Source organism: Chiloscyllium plagiosum, unplaced genomic scaffold, assembly GCF_037043375.1.
Source record: "Chiloscyllium plagiosum isolate Xiang-an unplaced genomic scaffold, Cpla_swu_hap1 HiC_scaffold_27, whole genome shotgun sequence".
Lineage (NCBI taxonomy): Eukaryota > Metazoa > Chordata > Chondrichthyes > Orectolobiformes > Hemiscylliidae > Chiloscyllium > Chiloscyllium plagiosum.
In genome coordinates, this window is record NW_028270165.1 from 26,713,894 (window position 1) to 26,734,437 (window position 20,544).

Genomic DNA, 20,544 nt, shown 5'->3' on the forward strand with positions numbered 1-20,544 from the left:
TGCCACCCAAGTTGAGAGGGTTGTTAAGAAAACATATGGTGCATTAGTTTTTATTGGTAGACAGATTGAGTTTCAGAATCATGAGGTCCTTCTACAGCTGTACAAATCTCTGGTGTGGCCGCACTTCGAGTATTGCGTACGTGAGGTACTGCAGAGGAGATTCATCAGGTTGATTTCCATGAGGAGAGGTTGACCTGCCTGGGATTCTACTCACAAGAGTTTAGAAGATGGAGAGGGGATCTGATGGAAACATATAAAGTTATTATAGGGATGATAATATAGAGATGGGCAAATTGCTATTGTTGGTGGGTGAGACTAGGACTAGGGGAAATGGCCTCAGGCTCAGGGAGAGTAGATTTAGGATAGAAATGAGGAGGAACTGCTTTTCCCAGAAAGTAGAGCATCTGTGGAATTCTCTGCACAAGGAAGCAGTAGAGGCAGCTTCATTAAATACATAGAAGATACAGTTGGATGGGTTTTGTATGGTAGAGGAATTAATGATTCTGATAATATAGGTTCGAGGAGCTGAGACAATGCATAGGTCACTCATGACCTTAATGAATGTGATGCTGGATCAATGGGCCAAATTGCCTACTCATGCTTCTATTACTATGATACTATGCGAAATGTGATATACTGCAGGAACACATGAAATTGTTCACTTCGGCAATAAGAATGGAAAAGTAGTTTATTTAAATGAACAGGAACTGGAAAAGTATGAGGCTCACAGGGATCTGAGTGCCTTAGTACACGCATCACAAAAACTTATGCAAGTATAGCAAGTGCTTACAAAGAGAAATTAATTGTTCCTTATTGCAAAGGAAATCGAGTATACAAGTTGTGATGTTTTGCTCCAGTTTCCAAGGGGTTGGTGAGAGCACATCTGTATACCGTTTTGGTGTCCTTTATTCAGAAAAGATATAAATCTGCGGGTGCATTGCAGCGAGGGGAATAATGTAATGTTTCAGTGGTTAGCACTGCTACTCACATCATCAGGGACGTGCATTCGATTCCAGCCAGTGAGGTTTTGCACATTCTCCCATGTTTACTATGGGTGCTCCAGTTTCCTCCCAGAATCCAAGCACGTGAAAGCTATGGGAAATACAGTATTACAGGGATAAGGTAGCAGGGTACGTCTGGCTTGGATGCCCTTCAGAGGTGGTGTGGGTTCAATGGGCTGAATGGTCTGCTTCCACACTATAGGAATGCTATGCATTCACAGAAAAAAAACTCTGAATTAATTCAAAGGACAGGATAATATTGTAGTTGCTGATCGGGCTTATTTTGATTGGTATTTTGAGGGAATCTTATTAAAACATTTAAGATTATGAGAAATCTTGACCAGTTGGAATCTAAAAAAGATTGTTTCTTCTTATAAGAGGGACTAGAAAACAGGGGTGCACTTGAAAATATGGAGTCACCCATTTCAGATGGAGGTGTCAAAAGTGTTTTCCCTCACAAGGTCATGGGTCTTAGGAACGTAGCCCCAGAAACCGATGGAGTCAGGGTGATTAAAATATGTTCAGCGCAGAGATGAATAGACAGATTCTTGACCGTAGGGGAATCAAAGTATATCTGAGATGTGTGGGAATGTGGAGTTGAGGCTGCAATCAAATCTGGTACGGTTTTATCAAATGGCAGAACAGGCTGGAGGATCTAAATGTCCTGCTCCACTCCCAATTCTTATGCTTCTATGTGTGTTCATATAATTGTCAGCTTTTTGCTGAGCAAACTGGATGCTGAATTCTTTTCCTTAATATCATTTTGAAGGGCTCACTCTCCCCTATGCAAGGAGCTCATTGACTATCTTTTTAAATGTTATTAAAAACATAAGACCATAAGACATAGCAGCAGAAATTAGGTCATTAGGCCCATCGATGCCAGTCTACCATTCAATCATGGCTAATAAGGTTTCCAACGCCATTTTCCCACTTTCTTCCATCAACCTTTGATCTCCTTGGCAATCAAGAACTTATCTATCTCTGTCTTTATCATACTCACTGAACTGGCCTCCACAGCCCTCTTTGGTAACTGATTTCACAGATTCCCCACTGTCTGACTGAAGTTTATCCTACTCTTTGTACAAAAAGGCCTTCCCTTTACTCTAAGGCTGTGCCCTCGTGCTCTAGTCTCTCCTACCAATGGAAACATCTTTCCAATGTCCATTCTGTCTACGCCATTCAATACTCTATAAGGTTTAATCAGATCAATTTTCGTTCTTCTAAACTCCATTGAGTATAGTCACGGAACCCTCAAGCATTCCTCATGTGCTCAGCCTTTCATTCCTGAGATGATTGTCGTGAACCTCCTCTGGACTCATTCCATGCCCAATACATGTTGCCTGAGGTATGGGACCAAAGCTTGCTCGCAAAACTTTAAATGTTGTCTGACGAGAGCCTTATAATGCCTCCGAAATACATTGCTTTTTTTTTAAATTCCAGTCTTCTCAACATGAATGACAATGATGTATTTCCCTTCCTAACCATCAACTTGACCTGCCATTTTATCTAAAGAGAAACGTGGACGAAAACTCCCAAGTCCATTTGCACTTGAGATTTTTGATTTGTCTCTTAATTTAGAATATAGTTCATGGCTGTATTCTTACTATCAAAGTGCATGACCTCACACAGTTGCTCTTTTGGTCTTAACATACCCTTGTAGAACCTCTTTGGATTATCCTTAATGTTATTTGCAATGACTGTCTAATAATCCCAATTTAGCCCTCCTGATTGCCCTCTTAAGAAAGCTCCGACATGCTTCAAGAGATTCACTTGATCCCAGCTGCCTTTACCTAGCATATGCCTCTTTTTTTCCTGTTTGAGCAGATCCTCGATATCTTTATTCATCCATTGTTCCCTACTCTTCCCAACCTTACCCTCCACTTTAACAGATACATAATGCCTCTGAACTTAGCATCTCACTTCTGAAAGCCTCCCACTTGCCAGTTATCCCACGAACAGACTACCCCAGTCAAGTTTTGAAAGTCCCTGCCTTCTACCATCAAAATTTGCCTTACTCCAATTATGAACTTTAAATTTTATACAAAGCTTCTCCATAACTATTTCAAAACTAATGGAATATTGAGTGCTGGAGGTCACATGGGCCAATTAGCATGTTTCTATGTTGTAATGACTATAACTCATTGTGGCAGCCTTGTCTCATAACAATTCCTCAAATGAAGAGATCACTCTGGTGAATCTGCCATTTACTTCCTCCAACACAGATCGTTTCTCCCTCAGGTGTGGTCCCAGAACTGAACACTTAATCCAAGTGTGATCTAACTTGGATTTGGTAGACCTTGTTGCTTTTCCACTCATAACGATACTTGAAATGTGTTCCCACAGAAAAGTCTCTTTCTTGCCTGGTCGAAGATTGTTTGACAGTCGAGAGTGTGGCGCTGAAAAAGCACAGTGGGTCAGGCAGCATCGGAGAAGCAGGTGAATCGACATTTCGAAAATAAGCCCCTCATGAGGTGAACAGTCAGATTCGCCTCATTTAATATCCTGCAAAAAAACAGTTTACAAAATTAAATCCAGTACTGTCGATGCATGACAGCAATTGGAAGGGAGTCTCACACTGATCATGGTTTGAGCTTACTCTGTGCAAATGCATCCCTGCTGACTTGCAAACAGCTGCCCCTGATGCCCGCAGGTATTTTCCCCATTTGCTGCCAATAAGAGTTTAACGTGAACCCGCAGCCTCCATCCAATATCCATGAAACATTTCAGTTCACACAGTCTCCCCCCCCTCCGCCACACTCGCCCACACCTCTCAGCCCCACTGCACCTGCACAGGAGGGTGACCATGTGACTTTCCACCAGCCCCACCCCTGCAATTTCTCCGACTGATTGGGCAACCAAACCCACGCCCCTTCACCGATTGGCCCAGAGCTGCTGTCAATCAGCCAGGCCCCCATGGTTAGCTGTATCATTGCTGGGAGAGTGGGCAGGGGTCATGCTCTCAGACTGAACATCTTGAAGGCAATTTGCGGACAGCAAATCTCCAGTCGCCATCAAATCCCAGCAGGATCCACGCCACTCCCTCGGGAAATGGAACGTGTCGCTCCTTGGGTGCATGGAAGGATTTTACTTCACGTTCAGCCAGTTGCTATTTCACACAGGGATCAACATCTCTCATTCAAAAGTTTAAAAAACAACACACACCAGGTCATTAGCTAAGCAGGTTTATTTGGAGGCACCACATAAACCTGTTGGACGATAACCTGGTGTTGCGTGATTTTTTTTTCTAAACTTTGTCCGGCCCAGTCCAACACAGCTGCTCCTCTGGATCATGTTTCTGTTATTCAATCACACATAACAATCAGGTAAAGTCAGCGTGGCTTCTTGAGGGGAGAATCATGTTGACCAAATGGACAAGAATTCTCCGAGGTGGCAATGAGCAAAATAGACAAAGTGGAAGTATGTTTGGATTTTTTTTTAAAAAAATGTTCCATACCAAGCTGCACGTGGCTATTCAGTGAGAAAGGATGCATGGTGTTGGTGGTAGTATATTATCATGGACACAATTGGCTAAGAAATAGTAGATACAGCTGTGGGAGATGGATGGCATTTGCAGGATGGCAACTTGCAACGTGGACCGCCACAATGCTGAGGCCATCGCTACTTATATTCATGACTTAAATGCGGAAAATGAATGCCTTGCAACCTCTTTTATGCATGACACAGACACCAATAAGCAAACAAGTGATAAAGTTGACAAAGAGTCTACACAAAGTAGGCTGGAAGAACACAGGACAAGAAAGGTTACACCCGAACTGTCAACTTCGCCACCTCCTGACGCTGCCTGGCTTGCTGTGTCCTTCCAGCCTCCTGCCTGTCTACCTTGGATTCCAGCATCAGCAGTTTTGTTTTTGTCTCCAAACAGTCTACACAAGGCTATTGACAGGTTAAAAAGTGAGTGGGTAACAACCAGGCAGAAGGAATAGAATACACTTCTGCAGGATAAGTAAAGGTGCTGGATACCCTTTAATTCAGGAAAGACACCAGAAAGCTGCATCACCAAGGGATATAGGATTGTCAGGCATAAATCACAAAAAGCGAACATTTAGCAGATATCGGAAGACAAATGCAAAGTTTGCTTTTATTTCAAAGGGAATGGGGCATAGAAACAGAGTTTTTTTTTTACCAGATTAGATTAGATTACCTACAATGTGGAAACAGGCCCTTCAGCCCAAGCAGTGCACACCGACCCGCCGAAGAGTAGCCGAGCAAGACCCATTTCCCTCTCATTAATGTACCTAACACTCTGGGGCAATTTAGCACGGCCAATTCACTCTGACCTGCACATCTTTGGACTGTGGGAGGAAACCGGAGCATCCAGAGGCTGGAACCGAACCTGGGCTACCTGCTGTCGCTAATGAGGCATGAATGAGACCACAGCTGGAGTGCAGTGAACAGTCTACTTGTCTTGTTTAAGATATTTTGTTGTTAAAATCACTTCAGTAAGTTTACTGGCTGGGTAGTGAATTTGCTTTTGAACTCTGCTTCATTATTCAATGAATCCTCTACACCACTCTGCTGCCTTTCAGCCATAATCTCTGATTGCATTTACCGATTAAAAATCCATCACAGCCTTGAATATACTCAATGAGGAAGCTTCAACAGCCCTTTGTGGGTAAATGATTCTACAGATTCACAAGGCCCGGAGAAAAGAAATTTGTCTTCATTTCTGTCTTAACTATAAAATGCTCAGACGTGCCCTCTCATCCTCGATTCTCCAGCAAGGGAAACCAACCTTTTTACAACCATCTTGTCATGCACCCAAGAAAATTTCATGTTTCAGCAAAGTCATCTAAACTCCAAAGAGTACAGGCCCGAACTATTCAATTTCTCCTCATATTAAAACAACAAGGCTTCCATACTTTTGTTCTTCATTGCATTTGATATAAGGGCAGAAAATCAGTTTGCCCTCCCTATCACCGGCACATGGATGCTCGCTTTCTGTGGTTTATGTAGGACTCTGAAATCTTTCTACTCTGCAGCCTTTCTCTAATTGGCATTCAGTTCCTCTGCTTCCCTGCCAAGGTGCATCACGTCACACTTTCCCACAGCATATTGTATCTGCCATTTTCTTGTCAATAACCTTAGCTGTCCACATCTCTGCAAGCCCTGTCAAACTCAGTACCGTCGGTTCTGATACAGCGTGACAGGTCTGTTCTGATGCCAACTTACGTTGTAAGAAAATTGTTCAATAGCTGCACCATTTAAACTAACAGGGCCAGAGTCACCTTATGGCCAGTGCAGGTAAGGAAAGTTCACATTCTACAAAGAATAATCCAAATTCTTCAATCACATTAAAGCCAATTCGCGTTGAAGAAATACACGTTACAGCAGAACCGACTGTACGTGCATCCCATCTATTCTGACTCATCCATAAACTTGACTTTGGTACAATTACTTCCCTCATCCAAGTTATTCATAGCTATTGTAAATTACTGTGGTCAGTACTGATTCCTGTGGCAATCCACTAGTAACAGGCTGCCATCCTGAAAATGGCCACTATGCCCCGACTGTGTTCTGTCAGTTAGTCGATCCTTTGTCCATGCTGATATGTTACATGGGCTCTTGTCTTATTGAGTAGCCGAATGTGTAATGCCTTATCGAATAACTTCTAGAAATCCAATTATATTATGATTACTGGTGCACATTTACCTATTCCGATTGTTACCTCTTCAAATTGTAATAAATTATTCAGGTGTAATTTCCATTCATGAAGCCATACTATCTCTGCTAGATTATTGTGTGCAATTCTGGTCTCCTTCCTATCGGAAAGATGTTGTGAAACTTGAAAGGGTTCAGAAAAGATTGACAAGGACGTTGCCAGGGTTGGAGGATTTGAGCTATATGGGAGAGGCTGAACAGGCTGGGGCTGTTTTCCCTGGAGCGTCAGAGGCTGAGGGGTGACCTTATAGAGGTTTACAAAATCATGAGGGGCATGGATAGGGTAAATAGACAAAGTCTTTTCCCTGGGGTCGGGGAGTCCAGAACTAGAGGGCATAGGTTTAGGGTGAGAGGGGAAAGATATAAAAGAGACCTAAGGGGCAACGTTTTCACACAGAGGGTGGTACGTGTATGGAATGAGCTGCCAGAGGAAGTGGTGGAGGCTGGTACAATTGCAACATTTAAGAGGCATTTGGATGGGTATATGAATAGGAAGGGTTTGGAGGGATACGGGCTGGGTGCTGGCAGGTGGGACTAGATTGGGTTGGGATATCTGGTCAGCATGGACGGGTTGGACTGAAGGGTCTGTTTCCGTGCTATGACTCTACTGAGGAGGCAGGGAGGCTGCAGATGGATTTTGACAGGTTCGGAGAATGGGCAAGGATGATGGGCAGATGGAACACAACAGGAACATTTGAGGACTCTGGGATCTGCATTCAATGGGGTTTCAAAGGATGGGGGGGAATCCAATTGAAACTTACAGAATACTGAATGGCCTGGATAGAATGTTGGGAAGGTGTTTCTATTAGCAGTTGAGAACCAGAAGGCACAGCCACAGAACAAAGAGAAGACCCTTTAGAACGGATATGAGGAGAGACGTCTTCAGGCAGTGAGTGGAGAATCTTTGGAATGCATTGCCGCAGAAGGCCGTGGAGGCCAGGTCACTGAATATATTTAAGATAAACATAGATAGGTTCTTGACTGTCAAAGGGATCAAAGGTTATGGAGATAAGGTGGGAGAATAAGGGTTGAGAAACTTTATCAGCCACGACTGAACGGCGAAAGGACTCGATGGGCCGAATGGCCTCATGTCTGCTCCTATGTCTTACGGTCTAACATTACCTGAGTTTCCGGATGAAGGCCCGTTTCTCTCCACAGATGCTGCCAGGCCTGTTGAGTTTCTCCAGCCAATTCTGCTTTTGTTTTCGATTGGAGGGAGACCTGCCACAGATGAAATGATTAAGGGACAAGGGTGTCAGATTTTCATGAACATCTCCAGGGGAGAGGAGAGAAAGGTATTTCTTTTACAGCAACAAAGATGCTGGAGCTCACTGCTTACCCTCAAACGTCCCGAATGCCCAGGTTCTGATGAATCGAGGAACACCGTCAGACCTCAATGTGATGATTGGTTTTGGTTCCCGAATGCAAATCCTCCATTTGCAACATGCTGAAAAACGAGTTCACTGAAGTTATTGCCCTCAGTCCAGGATAGAAATTCTCTCCTTTGACAGCTGTTACGTAGAGCCCAGCTCCAGTCCACACCCCTATGTCTGCCTCCCCCTGTCCCCACTGTTGCCTCCCTTTTACAATCTCCTTCGCATCACTCACGCGCCCAGACCTCACTGGCAGCAGCACTGCTGCTACCCAGGAGCATAGTCATGCGCATATAGATTAACCCTGCCCTTTGGTCATCCCTATTGGATGGAGAACCAACCCCACCACAAACCCCCTTCAGCAATATTGGTCACGTACCACCAATCAGCCAGGGGTGTGGAGGGGAGCACAAGCATCCCTATCAGCTGCCCTGGATGAGTTTCCTGACCGACAGCATAGTACAGATAGTCATTTTATAACACGACAGTTGCGTCCTTGTGCAACCCTGCGTTATAGAAAAATCGCACTTTAGAAACAGTGCTTAAACTGTTGCCGATGCAACCGAACTACAGCCAACACACACTTTAAAAGTTCACGCTTTAGAAACGGTGTCCCCAACTCGTCAATCACGGTCCAGCAAACTTACGTTAACGAAACGCACGTTACAGCAGAACGGCTCAGGGGCGAGCGGCAATTCAGTGCACTGGAACGGTTATCTCTCAGTTGAAAAACACGGCAAATCTATTCCCACTCCCATTGCTCATAGACCCCACTCCCCAAAAACTTTCCTTAAAATAGTTACATTCCAAATCTCTTCTAAGAACAATCGCTGAATCTCATTCCAGATGCCATCCAGTCCATTCTGGTTCCTCAGAACTTGCTGAGTAAAATAATCTCCACATTTTTACCCTGCAACATTTGTCCACTCTGAAAGCTGTGCGTTACGAATGTTGCATCAATGCTAATAGTTTCTATCTCTCGCTGAAGAGAAAATATCCTGGAAACAAATCTTCATCTGACTAAATCCACAGGTTCATTTTCTCAGCTCCAAGTAGAGCATCCTAGCTTCTGCTAGGTGTCCACAAACCAGAAACCTACCTTACTTCTAATATATTCATGGATGTGGTCTCTGTCGCCCAGACCAGCAGTGAAGGAGCTGGTGAACTGCTTATTTGTACTGCTACGGTCCAGTTGCCGAAAGTACGCCCACAGTGCTGTCTGGAAGGTAGCTCTGGGATTCTGATCCAGTGACAGAGGGTTAATCGTGATAAAGTTTCAATTCAGGACGGTTTTGAGGGGGATTGCAATTAATGGTGGTAAAACTAATTTGTAACATGGTGGTAATCCAACTAACTTCTCAGTTGTAGTGGGGTTTGGAATGTGCTGTTGAAGGAGCCTTGGTGAGACGGTGCACTACATCTTAGACGGTACACGCTGCCCGCTGGTCATGAAGCAAGTGCATGTCGCAGCTGCTGGAAATCGTGGATGGTGCCAGTTTCTTGGGTATTGTTGGAACTGTGAACATTTTACATTACACTTTGCAGGTGCCTGATACTATTCCCGCAAACATTTTCTGCACCACCTCCAAAGGCCTGATCATGTTTTCTCCAAGTGTGGTGCTCAGAACTGAATGCACCATTTCAGCAGAAGAGGATTTAGAATGTGAATAGGTCAACGACTTTAACTACTGGAGCAGCATGGTGGTTCAGTGGTTAGCACTGCTGCCTCACAGCGCCCAGGGACCTGGGTGCGATTCCCTCTTCAGGGCATCTCTCTGTGTGGAGTTTGCACATTCTCCCGTGTCTGCGTGGGTTTCCTCCCGCAATCCAAAGATGTGCACATTAGGTTAGATTGCCTGTGCTAAGCTGCCCGTAGTGTTCAGGGATATATAAGTTAGGTGCATTAGTCAGGTGGTAAACATCAGTTAGGGGAATGGTTTTGTATGGGTTACTCTTCGGAGGGTCGGCGTGGACTTATTGGGCCAAAGGGTCTGTTTCCACACTGTCAGGATTCTAATTACTATTTTCTTTTGTAATTCATCCCTCCGCAAATAAAGAGCTTTTTCAGTACCTTTATCAACCAGTTATATTCAATGATTTGATTTATGACCACATAGAGCCAGGGTCACCTGGTTTCAAATTGTAGCATTCAGCTCTGCATATCCATCCTTTCAAACCTGATCATTGATTGTGAATCACTTTGGGGTGTTAAGAGGGTGTGAAAGATCGAGAGACCAAAATGAAAGTAGGTATCTCTCAGTTTGTGCAGGTAGAAATTATAAATAAATTGTGACACAGATTGGGAGGTTGCAATTGCAGATGAGGGGAAATGTACTCATGGAGCAATTTCATATTAAACACATTTGGCCCGGAATCAGTCAGCATAGGGTTGATAGCTTAGAAAGACCAAGAGCAACATAGCTTTTTTTTTCTGATGAATGAGAGACACTCGCTCAGACTGCATTGGAAACATCAAGTCGAAAGGTAACCAAATTTTAGTTGAGTTTCAGCAACAGATGAACTGGAGTGGGGTGGGTGGGGGAGGGGGAAAACAGGGGAGAGATGTGTTGAAACATCCACAATGCGTGCAGATGTGATATTACCGTCACAACTCAAAAAGGTGAATGTACCTCAGGAGTCGGTGCTGGGTCCATTGTAGTTTGTTATCTGTATCAATGACTTGGATGAGAATGTACAAGGTACAATCAGTAAGTTTGTAGACGACACTAAAAATCGGCAGGACTGTGGACAGTGAGGAAGGTTCTCAGAGATTACAGCAGGACCTTGATCAGCTGGGGAAGTGGGCTGAGAAATGGCAAATGGAGTTGAATATGGATAAATGTGAGGTCTTGCATTTTGCAAAGTCAAATCAAGCTAGGAGATTGATGGTGAATGGTGGGGCCTTAAGGAATGTCGGGAACAGAGGGAGGTTGGAGTTCAGGTGCATGGTTCTCTAAAAGTGGAATCACAGATAGACAGGGAAGCGAAGGAGGCTTTTGGTACACTGGCCTTCACCAGTCAGGACGTCGAGGATAGAAGTTGGGAAGTTATGTTGCAGTTGTACAGGATGTTGGCGAGGCCGCACTTGGAGTACTGTGTTCAGTTTTGGTCACCTTGCTGTAGGAACGATGTTATTAAACTGGGAAGAGTGCAGAAGGAATTTACAAGGATGTTGCCCGGACTCAATGGTCTGAGTTATAGGGAGAGGTTGGACAAGCGAGGACTTCTTCCTTTAGAATGTAGGAGAATGAGGAGGGATCTTACAGAAGTGTAAAAGATCATGAGAGGCAGGGATAGGGTGAATGTGCTCAGGGTTGGGGAATCGAGGAGTAGAGGGCATCAGTTTAAGATTAGAGGGGAAAGAATAAAAGGGAACCTGAGGGGCAACTTGCTTTTACACAGAGGGTGGGACGGATATGGAATGGGCTGCCAGCGGAAGTGGTTGAGGCGGGTACATTAACAACATTTAAAAGGCATTTGGACAAATACATGGATAGGGAAGGATTAGAAGGATATGGGCCAAGTGCAGGGAAATGGGGTTAGTGTGGATGGACATTTTGGTCAGCGTGGACCAGTTTGAGCCAAAAGGGCCAGTCTCTGCTATAGGACTCGATGACACTGAGTTTGTGAACAGACGTATTCAAAATAGGTTCCTGGGGAGAGGCACAGGCTCAGTATTTACAGAACAGAATTTGTCATGGCGACTCAAGACAGTGACTTTGGTCATCTCCATTTCAATTGGAGGGTATTTCTGTTCATCCAGTACTGAACGTGAGATAAGTACTTTGGTAACTGGGTAAACCTTAATTTGGAGGAATGGAGCACTGACTTATTTGACTTTTACCCCGAAAAATCAACACCGGGCTGGAGCTGATGAACAAACAGGCCCCAGTGAACATGCTTCAGTTTTGTATATGACGACAGAAAATCCAATCACTGTCATTACTCGTGAACTTGGCGGTGTCTCAGCAAAGCAGTTGAGTGAGTGAATCCCTTCCCACACTCCGAACAGGTGAATGGTCTCTCTCCAGTATGAACTTGCTGATGGGTCAGTAGGTTTGATGATTGAGTGAATCCCTTGCCGCATTCAGGACAGGTAAATGGCCTCTCCTGAGTGTGTACGCGCTGGTGTACAATGAGGTGAGAGGACCACCTGAAGCCAGTCCCACAGTGAGAGCACTTGAACGGTTTCTCATCCGTGTGAACACGCTGATGGGACATCAGTTCTCGGGAACTTTTGTAGCACTTCATGCACTCTGGGCATTTAAAAGGTCTCTCGTCGCTATGCACGCGTCGGTGTTTCAGCAAATTGGACGAATCGGTGAATGCCTTCCCACACTTGGAGCAGATGAATGGTCTCTCCCCGGTGTGAACCCGCTGGTGTTTCAGCAGGTCAGATGACTGAGTAAACCCCTTGCCACACTCTGAGCAGCTAAACAGTTTGTCTTCTGTCTGACTGGGTTGGAGAGTCTCCAGCTCAGATGGGGATTGGACTGCTTTGCCACATTTCAATATATTCTCCTCAGCGTGACTGCACTTGTGCCTTGAAAGGTTGGATGATCTGGTGAAACACTGTCCACACATACAACACGTGCACGTTTCCTCCGCTCTGTGAACAGAGCTTTTATCTTCCATTGTTAAATATCCAACGATTGCAGGTCACAATAATTTTATCTGTGAGGTACTGACGTGTTGATTGGTTTCAGTTTCCCGACTGCAAATCCACCTGTTCTTATAAACCAGATGATCAACTGAAGTCGTGTCTACACACAGAGGACATGCCTTCTTTCCCATCACAGGGAATGCAAATTTTATTTTGTCATGTTGAAAATTTAATTACGTTCAGGTTCTGATACACTGAACGTCTCTTTCAGGTTGCTGGCGTGATGTTGCGTTAGATGCTCCTACACGGAAGTCTTCCTTTTCCATCCCTTGAAAAACAAATATAAAACAGAGAGAAGGCAATGAAAACGAAACCACAAAAATAAAACAGCAAGTTGCGAAACGGAGCTGGACCAATCTGGTCACTTGTGAGGCCGATGCTGAGACAAAGAGACCATCAAAGTTGGACTTGTGATTAAAAACTCAACAAATTCCCTAACTCCCTTCAGGGTAGGGAACCTTGTCACCCAATCTGGACCCAAGCAACACGACAGGACATGAGAAAAAACACTGGCAAATATAATAAAGGAAAATCTAAATGCATCTTTCAAATTATTGTTAGAGACTTGGCCAGACCAATCAAAGCATTCTTAAGCAGGCAGCCCAGACCACAAGTTTGCAATTTGTTTCAGTAAGTGTACAGTGAATATTACCTGGAATCAGTTAGCGGGGTTGACTACCAGGTTTTAAAACAGACAAATAAATGTATTCACAAAATTACACAATGAACACAAAAGAACAGAGTAGAGAATACCCACGGAACTCAGACTGTCCCAAACAAGACTTTGAAGGTCTTACAAGGAAAGGCTGAGGGACTGGAGGCTGTTTTCGTTAGAGAGAAGAAGGTTGAGAGGTGACTTAAAAGAGACATACAAGATAATCAGAGGGTTAGATAGGGTGGACAGGGAGAGCCTTTTTCCAAATATGGTGACGGCGAGCACAAGGGGGCATAGCTTTAAATTGAAGGGTGATAGATATAGGACAGAAGTCAGAGGTAGTTTCTTCACTCAGAGCAGTAAGGGTATGGAATGTTTTGCCTGCAACGGTAGTAGATTCGCCAACTTTAAGTACATTTAAGTCGTCATTGGTCAAGCATATGGACGTACATGGAATAGTGTCGGTTAGATGGGCTTCAGATTGGTATAACAGGTCGGCGCAACATTGAGGGCCGAAGGGCCTGGACTGCGCTGTAATGTTCTATGTTAATTACGTTTTTCAGAATATACATAACAGTCCCAATAAACAAACCTCTTAAAAATGAAACTAAGGCTTACAGGTGGAAGTTAGCAGGGCAGAAGGAGAGAGAATCTAGCAGCCTGTTTCCACACAGCCCACTGCTGAACTCCTAACTCAAGTTCTGAAATGGACTGCTCAGCTAGAGAGCTGACCAAGCCCTCACGACTTATACAGGTTACTTATTTTACAGAAATCATAAAATGCTTTGGCTTAAAGTCTCACCTCTTTATGTATGAACAAAACGCCCTCTCAATACCCTGCAAACTCCGTACCAAGCCAGTCGGTTTGGAGCCCGGCCTGTTTGTAACCCCTCTGGAAAACAAAAGCCAAGGCCATGGTATCCATGAGAAAAAAGTTATAACTTTTAAAAAAAAAAAGGACCAGGTTTGGGACAGTATATTAGGAGCAAAAGGATAACGTGGCCAGTGCTTACCCATGGCATTACCAACAGAACATGGCTGACCGTAGATAAAAAGCTTGGAAAATATTTGCTTTGTGTAGCCTTCACACGAGCGATTGTTGCTTTGAGGACCCAAGGTAACAGTTCAGCCTTCAACACTATTATCTCCTTGAGACTGATTACTAAACTTAGTGATCTCGGACAAAGCCCCACTCTCTCCAACTGGATCCTGACCCACAGGCCACAATCAGTGAAGATTGGGGTCAATATTTCATCCTCACTAAAACTCAACACTGGAACCCCCCCCACCCCCACCCGACCCCAGGCGTGTGCACTCAGCCCCCTACTGTACTCACTGTATACCCATGACTGCATCACCAAATACCAGACTAATGCCATTTACAAGTTCACTGATGACACTACCATAGTCGGTCGAATCTCAGATGATGAAAAAACAGACTACAGACGGGAGGTGGAAGACCTGGAAAAATGGTGCACTGAGAACAACCTAGCTCTCAATGCCAGCAAAAGCAAGGAACTCATTATTGACTTTAGCGGGAAGTTATGCATGCCCCCCGACACATATTAAACCTCTGTGGTGTTAGAGTAGAGAGTGTCAAGCTCCTGGGAGTGCTCATTTACAACAAGCTTTCTTGGACTCTCCATGTGGATGCACTGGTCACAAAGGCCCAAAGTCTCTTCTTCCTCAGGCAGCTGAGGAAATTTGCCGTGACGGTGAATACCCTTGCCAACTTTTATAGGTGCACCATCGAGAGCATTCTGTCTGGATGTATCACTACCTGGTATGGCAACTGTACCATTCAAGATCGGAGACGGTTACAGAGAGTGGTGAACTCGGCCCGGACAATCACAAAGGCCAAACTCCCATCTATAGAATCCATCTACCAGGCGCGCTGTCAAGGAAAGGCCGCCAGCATTCTCAAAGATCCATCCCACCCCGGCAATGTTTTTCTACAACCTCTACCATCGGGGAGAACGTACAGAAGCCTGACCACACGCACCAGCCGGTTTTGCAACAGTTTCTACCCAACTGTTAGAATACTGAATGGACTCTCAAACTCTTAACATTTGTCTGTACCTGTGTTTTTGTTTTTGCCGCTGTTTCCCTATTATTTACTATCTATGCTACTTAACTCTGTGACCTGCCTGTATTGCTCGCAAGACAAAGCTTTTCACTGTGCCTCGGTACACGAGACAATAAATTCAATTCAATTCAATTCAATAACAGCACTGAGACGGAATAGGCAGCTGCAGTTATTTATACACAAGGCGTTTCACACTGGGTTTAATTAGTGAATCTGTCTCCAATATTAATCGTAGGTTTTAGTTAAGATCTGTCGAATAATCATCGACACAGATTCTGAAGTAGTTATAGATTCACAAACACTGAAGAAAAAACACTGAAGGCATTAGAGGAAACTATTCGAATAAATTATGAGGGAAGACCAGTCTCAAACAGTAAATGCACAGAAACTCGCAGACACTGGAATGTGGTTTGAATGAGAACATTGTAGGACACCCCAGGATAAAGATAGGGATATCTAGTTAAAACAAAAACATGATAGAGCTGGCAAATGTCTGGGAATGAATATACATGAATACAATTTCCAGCTGCGTCATGCTTTTGTTTTAACTGGATATCCCTATCTTTATCCTGGGGTGTCCTACCATGTCTATTGTATTCAGATGGCACAGTGGCTCAGTGGTTAGCACCGCTCCCTCACAGCGCCAGGGACCAGGATTCAATTCAGGCCTCGGGCGACTGTCTGTGTCGAGTTTGCACATTCTCCCTGTGGCTGCGTGGATTTCCTCCCACAATCCAAAGAGGTGTAGGAGAGGTGAATTGCCCATGCTAAATTGCCCCTAATGTTAATTACTCCTGACTAATGTACTTATGGGGTGGGGGAATGGGTCTGGGTGGGTTTCCCTTTGCAGGGTTGGTGTGGGCTTGTCGGGCCGAAGGGCCTGCTTCCATACTGTAGGGAATCTAACCTAATTGTGAGAAGCCCCAAAAAGGGAGATCAGAGAGTCTGGGAAAGATCATGAGCCCATGGAGGACCGTCTCCAGCTGTTGGGTAACATGACTAAGTTGAATTGTAAATCTCTGTAACCAATACCATGACTGGTTTGTAAATGCTAAAGGCGGGATGAAACAAGTGTATAAAAAAATGGATGCTTTCCTTTGTTGACTGAAGAGCTGTCTGGATTTTCAGAGGGTTTCTTCCCACTAACCTCTGGAAATGGAGTCCTGGGGGTCAAGCGAAACATTTGGTCATTCCACCCCAACAGTTTGTCACTGTGAGCAGGATGTGGGGAGCAGTACCACAGACAAGTGGGCAGTCAGGTTACGTCAGTATTAGATGAGATTACATTCCCTAAGGTGTGGAAACAGGCCCTTCGGCCCAACCAGTCCACACCGACCCTCCGAAGAGTAACCCACCCAGACCAAATTCCCTCTGACTAATGCACCTAACACTATGGGCAATTTAGCCTGGCCAATTCACCTAACCAGCATATCTTTGGACTGTGGGAGGGAACTGGAGCACCCGGAGGAAACCCACGCAGACATGGGGAGAATGTGCAAACTCCACACAGACAGACACCAGAGGCTGGAATCGAACCTGGGACCCTAGTGCTGTGAGGCCGCAGTGCTAACCACTGAGCCACCGCGCCCGTACTGTACCTGAAACTGAGTTCATTCAGTCTGAAAGAGTGGGGACATCAGGATAGCAAGTGGGGTCGGTCACAATACCCTGTCGGGCCAGCGTGTTAAGACCTCCAGGGCTGAGGAGCACCATGTCCTACAGAGGGGGCTGGGAGGACATTTGGCTCAGGTACTCCTGCAGGAGGACGCAGAAGAGAATCTGATGAGTGTACGAAGGTGTGGTTATTCACCCTGCGATGTGGATGGAATTGATGTGCAGTCTGGTATAGCACAGCAGGCAAGAATCGGACCACAGGTACATGTGTAGCGTTCACCATGGTCTGTGTGTGCGTGCACGTTTTTGTTTTGAGTCATGGATCCTGGAGATCTTTCCACTCGCTCCCTTGTAATAATGGCCATGACAGCAGAGGGAGAATTAGATTTTGGTGGGGTGGGGGGGGGGTTGCCTGAAGCATCCTTCCCCCGATTTCTAGCAGATAGAAATGAGAAGTTGATCGAATGATTAAAGAAAACTGGAATCCCGCAAAGCCACCTAACATGCAAAGAGAGTCACAGGATAAAAAGGGGTTGGAAGATGAGGCCTTAATGTTAGTTTTCGGAGTTCACGTGGAACTAATAAAACATGAAAATCAATCACTAGAGAAGCAGAGAATGATTAAAATAACACTGGCAGGTCCAGCGTCACCAGCCCTCGGAATGTGTTCAGGAGCCTCGCCACCTGAAGGGGAAGCAGAGATGTCACTGACTGGAGTGTACCATTGGGAGGAAACCACAGAGTGTGGCCATGGCCAAGGAAATGGAGTCCCTTGCCTGCAGGCGCCCGATGCTCCAGTTAAGTTCAAATACATTCCTCTGAAAGTTTGCAGGTGACACCAAAATTGGAGGTAGAGTGGAGTGCGAAGAGGGTTACCTCAGATTACAAAGGGATCTTGAGCAGATGGGCCAATGGGCTGAGGAGTGGCAGATGGAGTTTAATTCAGATAAATGTGAGGTACTGGGTTTTGGGAAAGCAAATCTTAGCAGGACTTCTACACTTAATGGCAAGGTGCCAGGGAGTGTTGCTGAACAAAGAGACCTTGGAGTGCAGGTTCATAGCTCCTTGAAGGTGGAGTCGCAGGTAGATAAGATAGTGAAGGCGGCGTTTGGTATGCTTTACTTTAATGGTCAGAGTATTGAGTACAGGAGTTGGGAGGTCATGTTGCGGCTGTACAGGACATTGGTTAGGCCACTGTTGGAATATTGTACGCAATTCTGGTCTCCTTCCTATCAGAAAGATGTTGTGAAACTTGAAAGGGTTCAGAAAAAATTTACAAGGATATTGCCAGGTTGGAGGATGTGAGATATAGGGAGATGTTGACTAAGCTAAGGCTGTTTTCCCTGGAGCATTGGAGGCCGAGGGGTGATCTTATAGAGGTTTATACAATCATGAGGAGTATGGATAGGATAAATAGACAAAGTCTTTTCCCTGGGGTCGGGGAGTTAAGAACCAGAGGGCATAGGTTTAGGGTGAGAGGGGAAAGATACAAAAGAGACCTAAGAGGGAACTTTTTCACACAGAGGGTGGTACGTGTATGGAATGAGCTGCCAGAGGATGTGGTGAAGGCTGGTACAATCACAACATTTAAAAGGCATCTGGATGGGTATATGTATAGGAAGGGTTTGGAGGGGTATGGGCCAGGTGCTGGCAGGTGGGACTAGATTGGGTTGGGATATCTGGTCAGCATGGACGCGTTGGACTGAAAGGTCTGTTTCCATGCTGTACGCTTCTATGACTCTATGTATAAAGATTAGCCCTTCTAATCAGTCAGTCCTGACTATCTACACGCAACACCTGAGACGATCTGGAAAGCTAGGCGACTGGGATAGATAAAACACGGAAAACTGAAGCAGCTGCTGTGGAGGACAGGGAGAGAGGAGGAACCGTAGTCGAAGGTGACAGAGAGAAGAAGTGTTACTGTAATGGAGGCCTATGCCATCGCTGTAGTGAATTTAGCAATAATTGATAACCTGAAACGTATCAACTGTGGCAAATCATGGAATCCCTACAGTGTGGAAACAGACCCTTCGGCTCAACAAGTCCACGCTGACCCTCCGAAGAGTATCCCACCCAAACCCATTCCCCTATCCTATTATTGTACATTTACCCCGACTAATGCACCGAACCTACACATCCCTGAACACACGGGCAATTTGCATGGCCAATCCACCCTAACCTACATATCTTTGGATGGTGGGAGGAAACCAGAGCATCCAGAGTAAACCCACGCAGACACAAGGAGAATGTGCAAACTCCCCACAGACTTTCTGTCCTGAGGCGGAATCGAACCCGGGTCCCTGGTACCGTGAGGCAGCGGTGCTAACCACTGAGCCAGCGCGCTGCCCTTAGGGACATGTACAAGAGGACTGCCGGGAGAGGATTTAGAACAGAAAGGAGGAAGGGGCCCAATGGTGGGACAGATCAAGTTACTGCAGACCTAAGAGTTATGAGCAACCGACGGCAACTGAACATCACTGAGAAGTTCCCAAGAACCAGAGACCACCTTCCCCCTCCTCCCCCCACCACGGGTAACAGCAGCCCTCGGTAAAGGAGGCTGATGGTCCCCTGTGGGTAAAGGCAGCAGCTGGGGTGGGCATGCGAGGAGTAGGTGGTGCAGAGGCAGGAGTGTCAGCGTGAGACCGACCACACACGAAGCGTAAAATTCGGATACAAGGAGTGGTTGGCACGAAAATCAAAGCATACAAAATCAGACTCAACTATTATTTGGAGCTTCAGGAATTATATTATTATTTTCAGGAATTATGGTATATTTTTTAAGACGGTTTCATGACTGGACACAGTCTAGTGGAAATGAAAACCCAATGCAAAGGGAAAACGTCAATGATACCCAAGAGATACAGGATTTATTGGCAAGATTACCAAATGAAACACAAACAAGAAAAAAGAGAACAGATTATAGGGTAGGGTGCTGGGTCTAGTGGGATGCTACTTGGAGGGTTGGTGTGGACTTGACGGGCCAAATGGTCCGCTTCCACACTGTAATTGTATGAAAGATAGAGATGGTAAGAATATAACTATAACTCCTGGCTATCCAGGCCAAATTGGTCTACACAGAAGAGTGTCCTCCACGAGGCAAGGAAAACAGGCAAGTCAAGTATCAAGTGACCCCTTCGTTGCTGAGGTTTAATTTCCAGAGCAGAGAAGGAATCAAAGATGAAGGGACCTCAGTGGCTGTGGATTGGGGCTATAATATTCCGAAGGATGAGCATGGCACTGAAAGGAATGACTGGAGGAGAACACCTGACCAGCAGGAATGACATCAATGAATTTACAAACAGCAGGGCTTTGTATAACATGACCTGTGAACACGCTCCCAAATATGGAAAGGATGTATTTTAATGCAAGGTTAATGGTATTTCCAGGGAAAGACATTGTCTGTGACCGTGTACGCAGCTGTGCATCTGTGTGTGCGCACGCGTACGTGTGCCTGTGTGTAATGTCCGATGGAC

General features: G+C 45.2%; 1 protein-coding gene across 2 annotated transcripts in view; it reads right to left on the reverse strand.

The window, feature by feature from the left end:
• Positions 1-676: 676 nt before the first annotated feature.
• LOC122543750 (uncharacterized) overlaps positions 677-20,544 on the reverse strand; it is a 35,972-nt gene continuing 16,104 nt past the window's right edge. The window contains exons 2-6 of one of the 2 annotated variants that reach the window (XM_043682508.2): positions 14,174-14,263; positions 9,153-12,984; positions 8,020-8,127; positions 7,803-7,901; positions 677-3,503 (exon numbers count right to left, since the gene is read on the reverse strand). In XM_043682508.2, coding sequence (XP_043538443.2) covers positions 11,996-12,688 — 693 coding nt within the window. In that variant the 5' untranslated portion in view covers positions 12,689-12,984; positions 14,174-14,263 and the 3' untranslated portion in view covers positions 677-3,503; positions 7,803-7,901; positions 8,020-8,127; positions 9,153-11,995. The remainder of the gene's footprint in view (positions 3,504-7,802; positions 7,902-8,019; positions 8,128-9,152; positions 12,985-14,173; positions 14,264-20,544) is intronic. The other variant, XM_087974203.1, reaches the window with a different exon arrangement.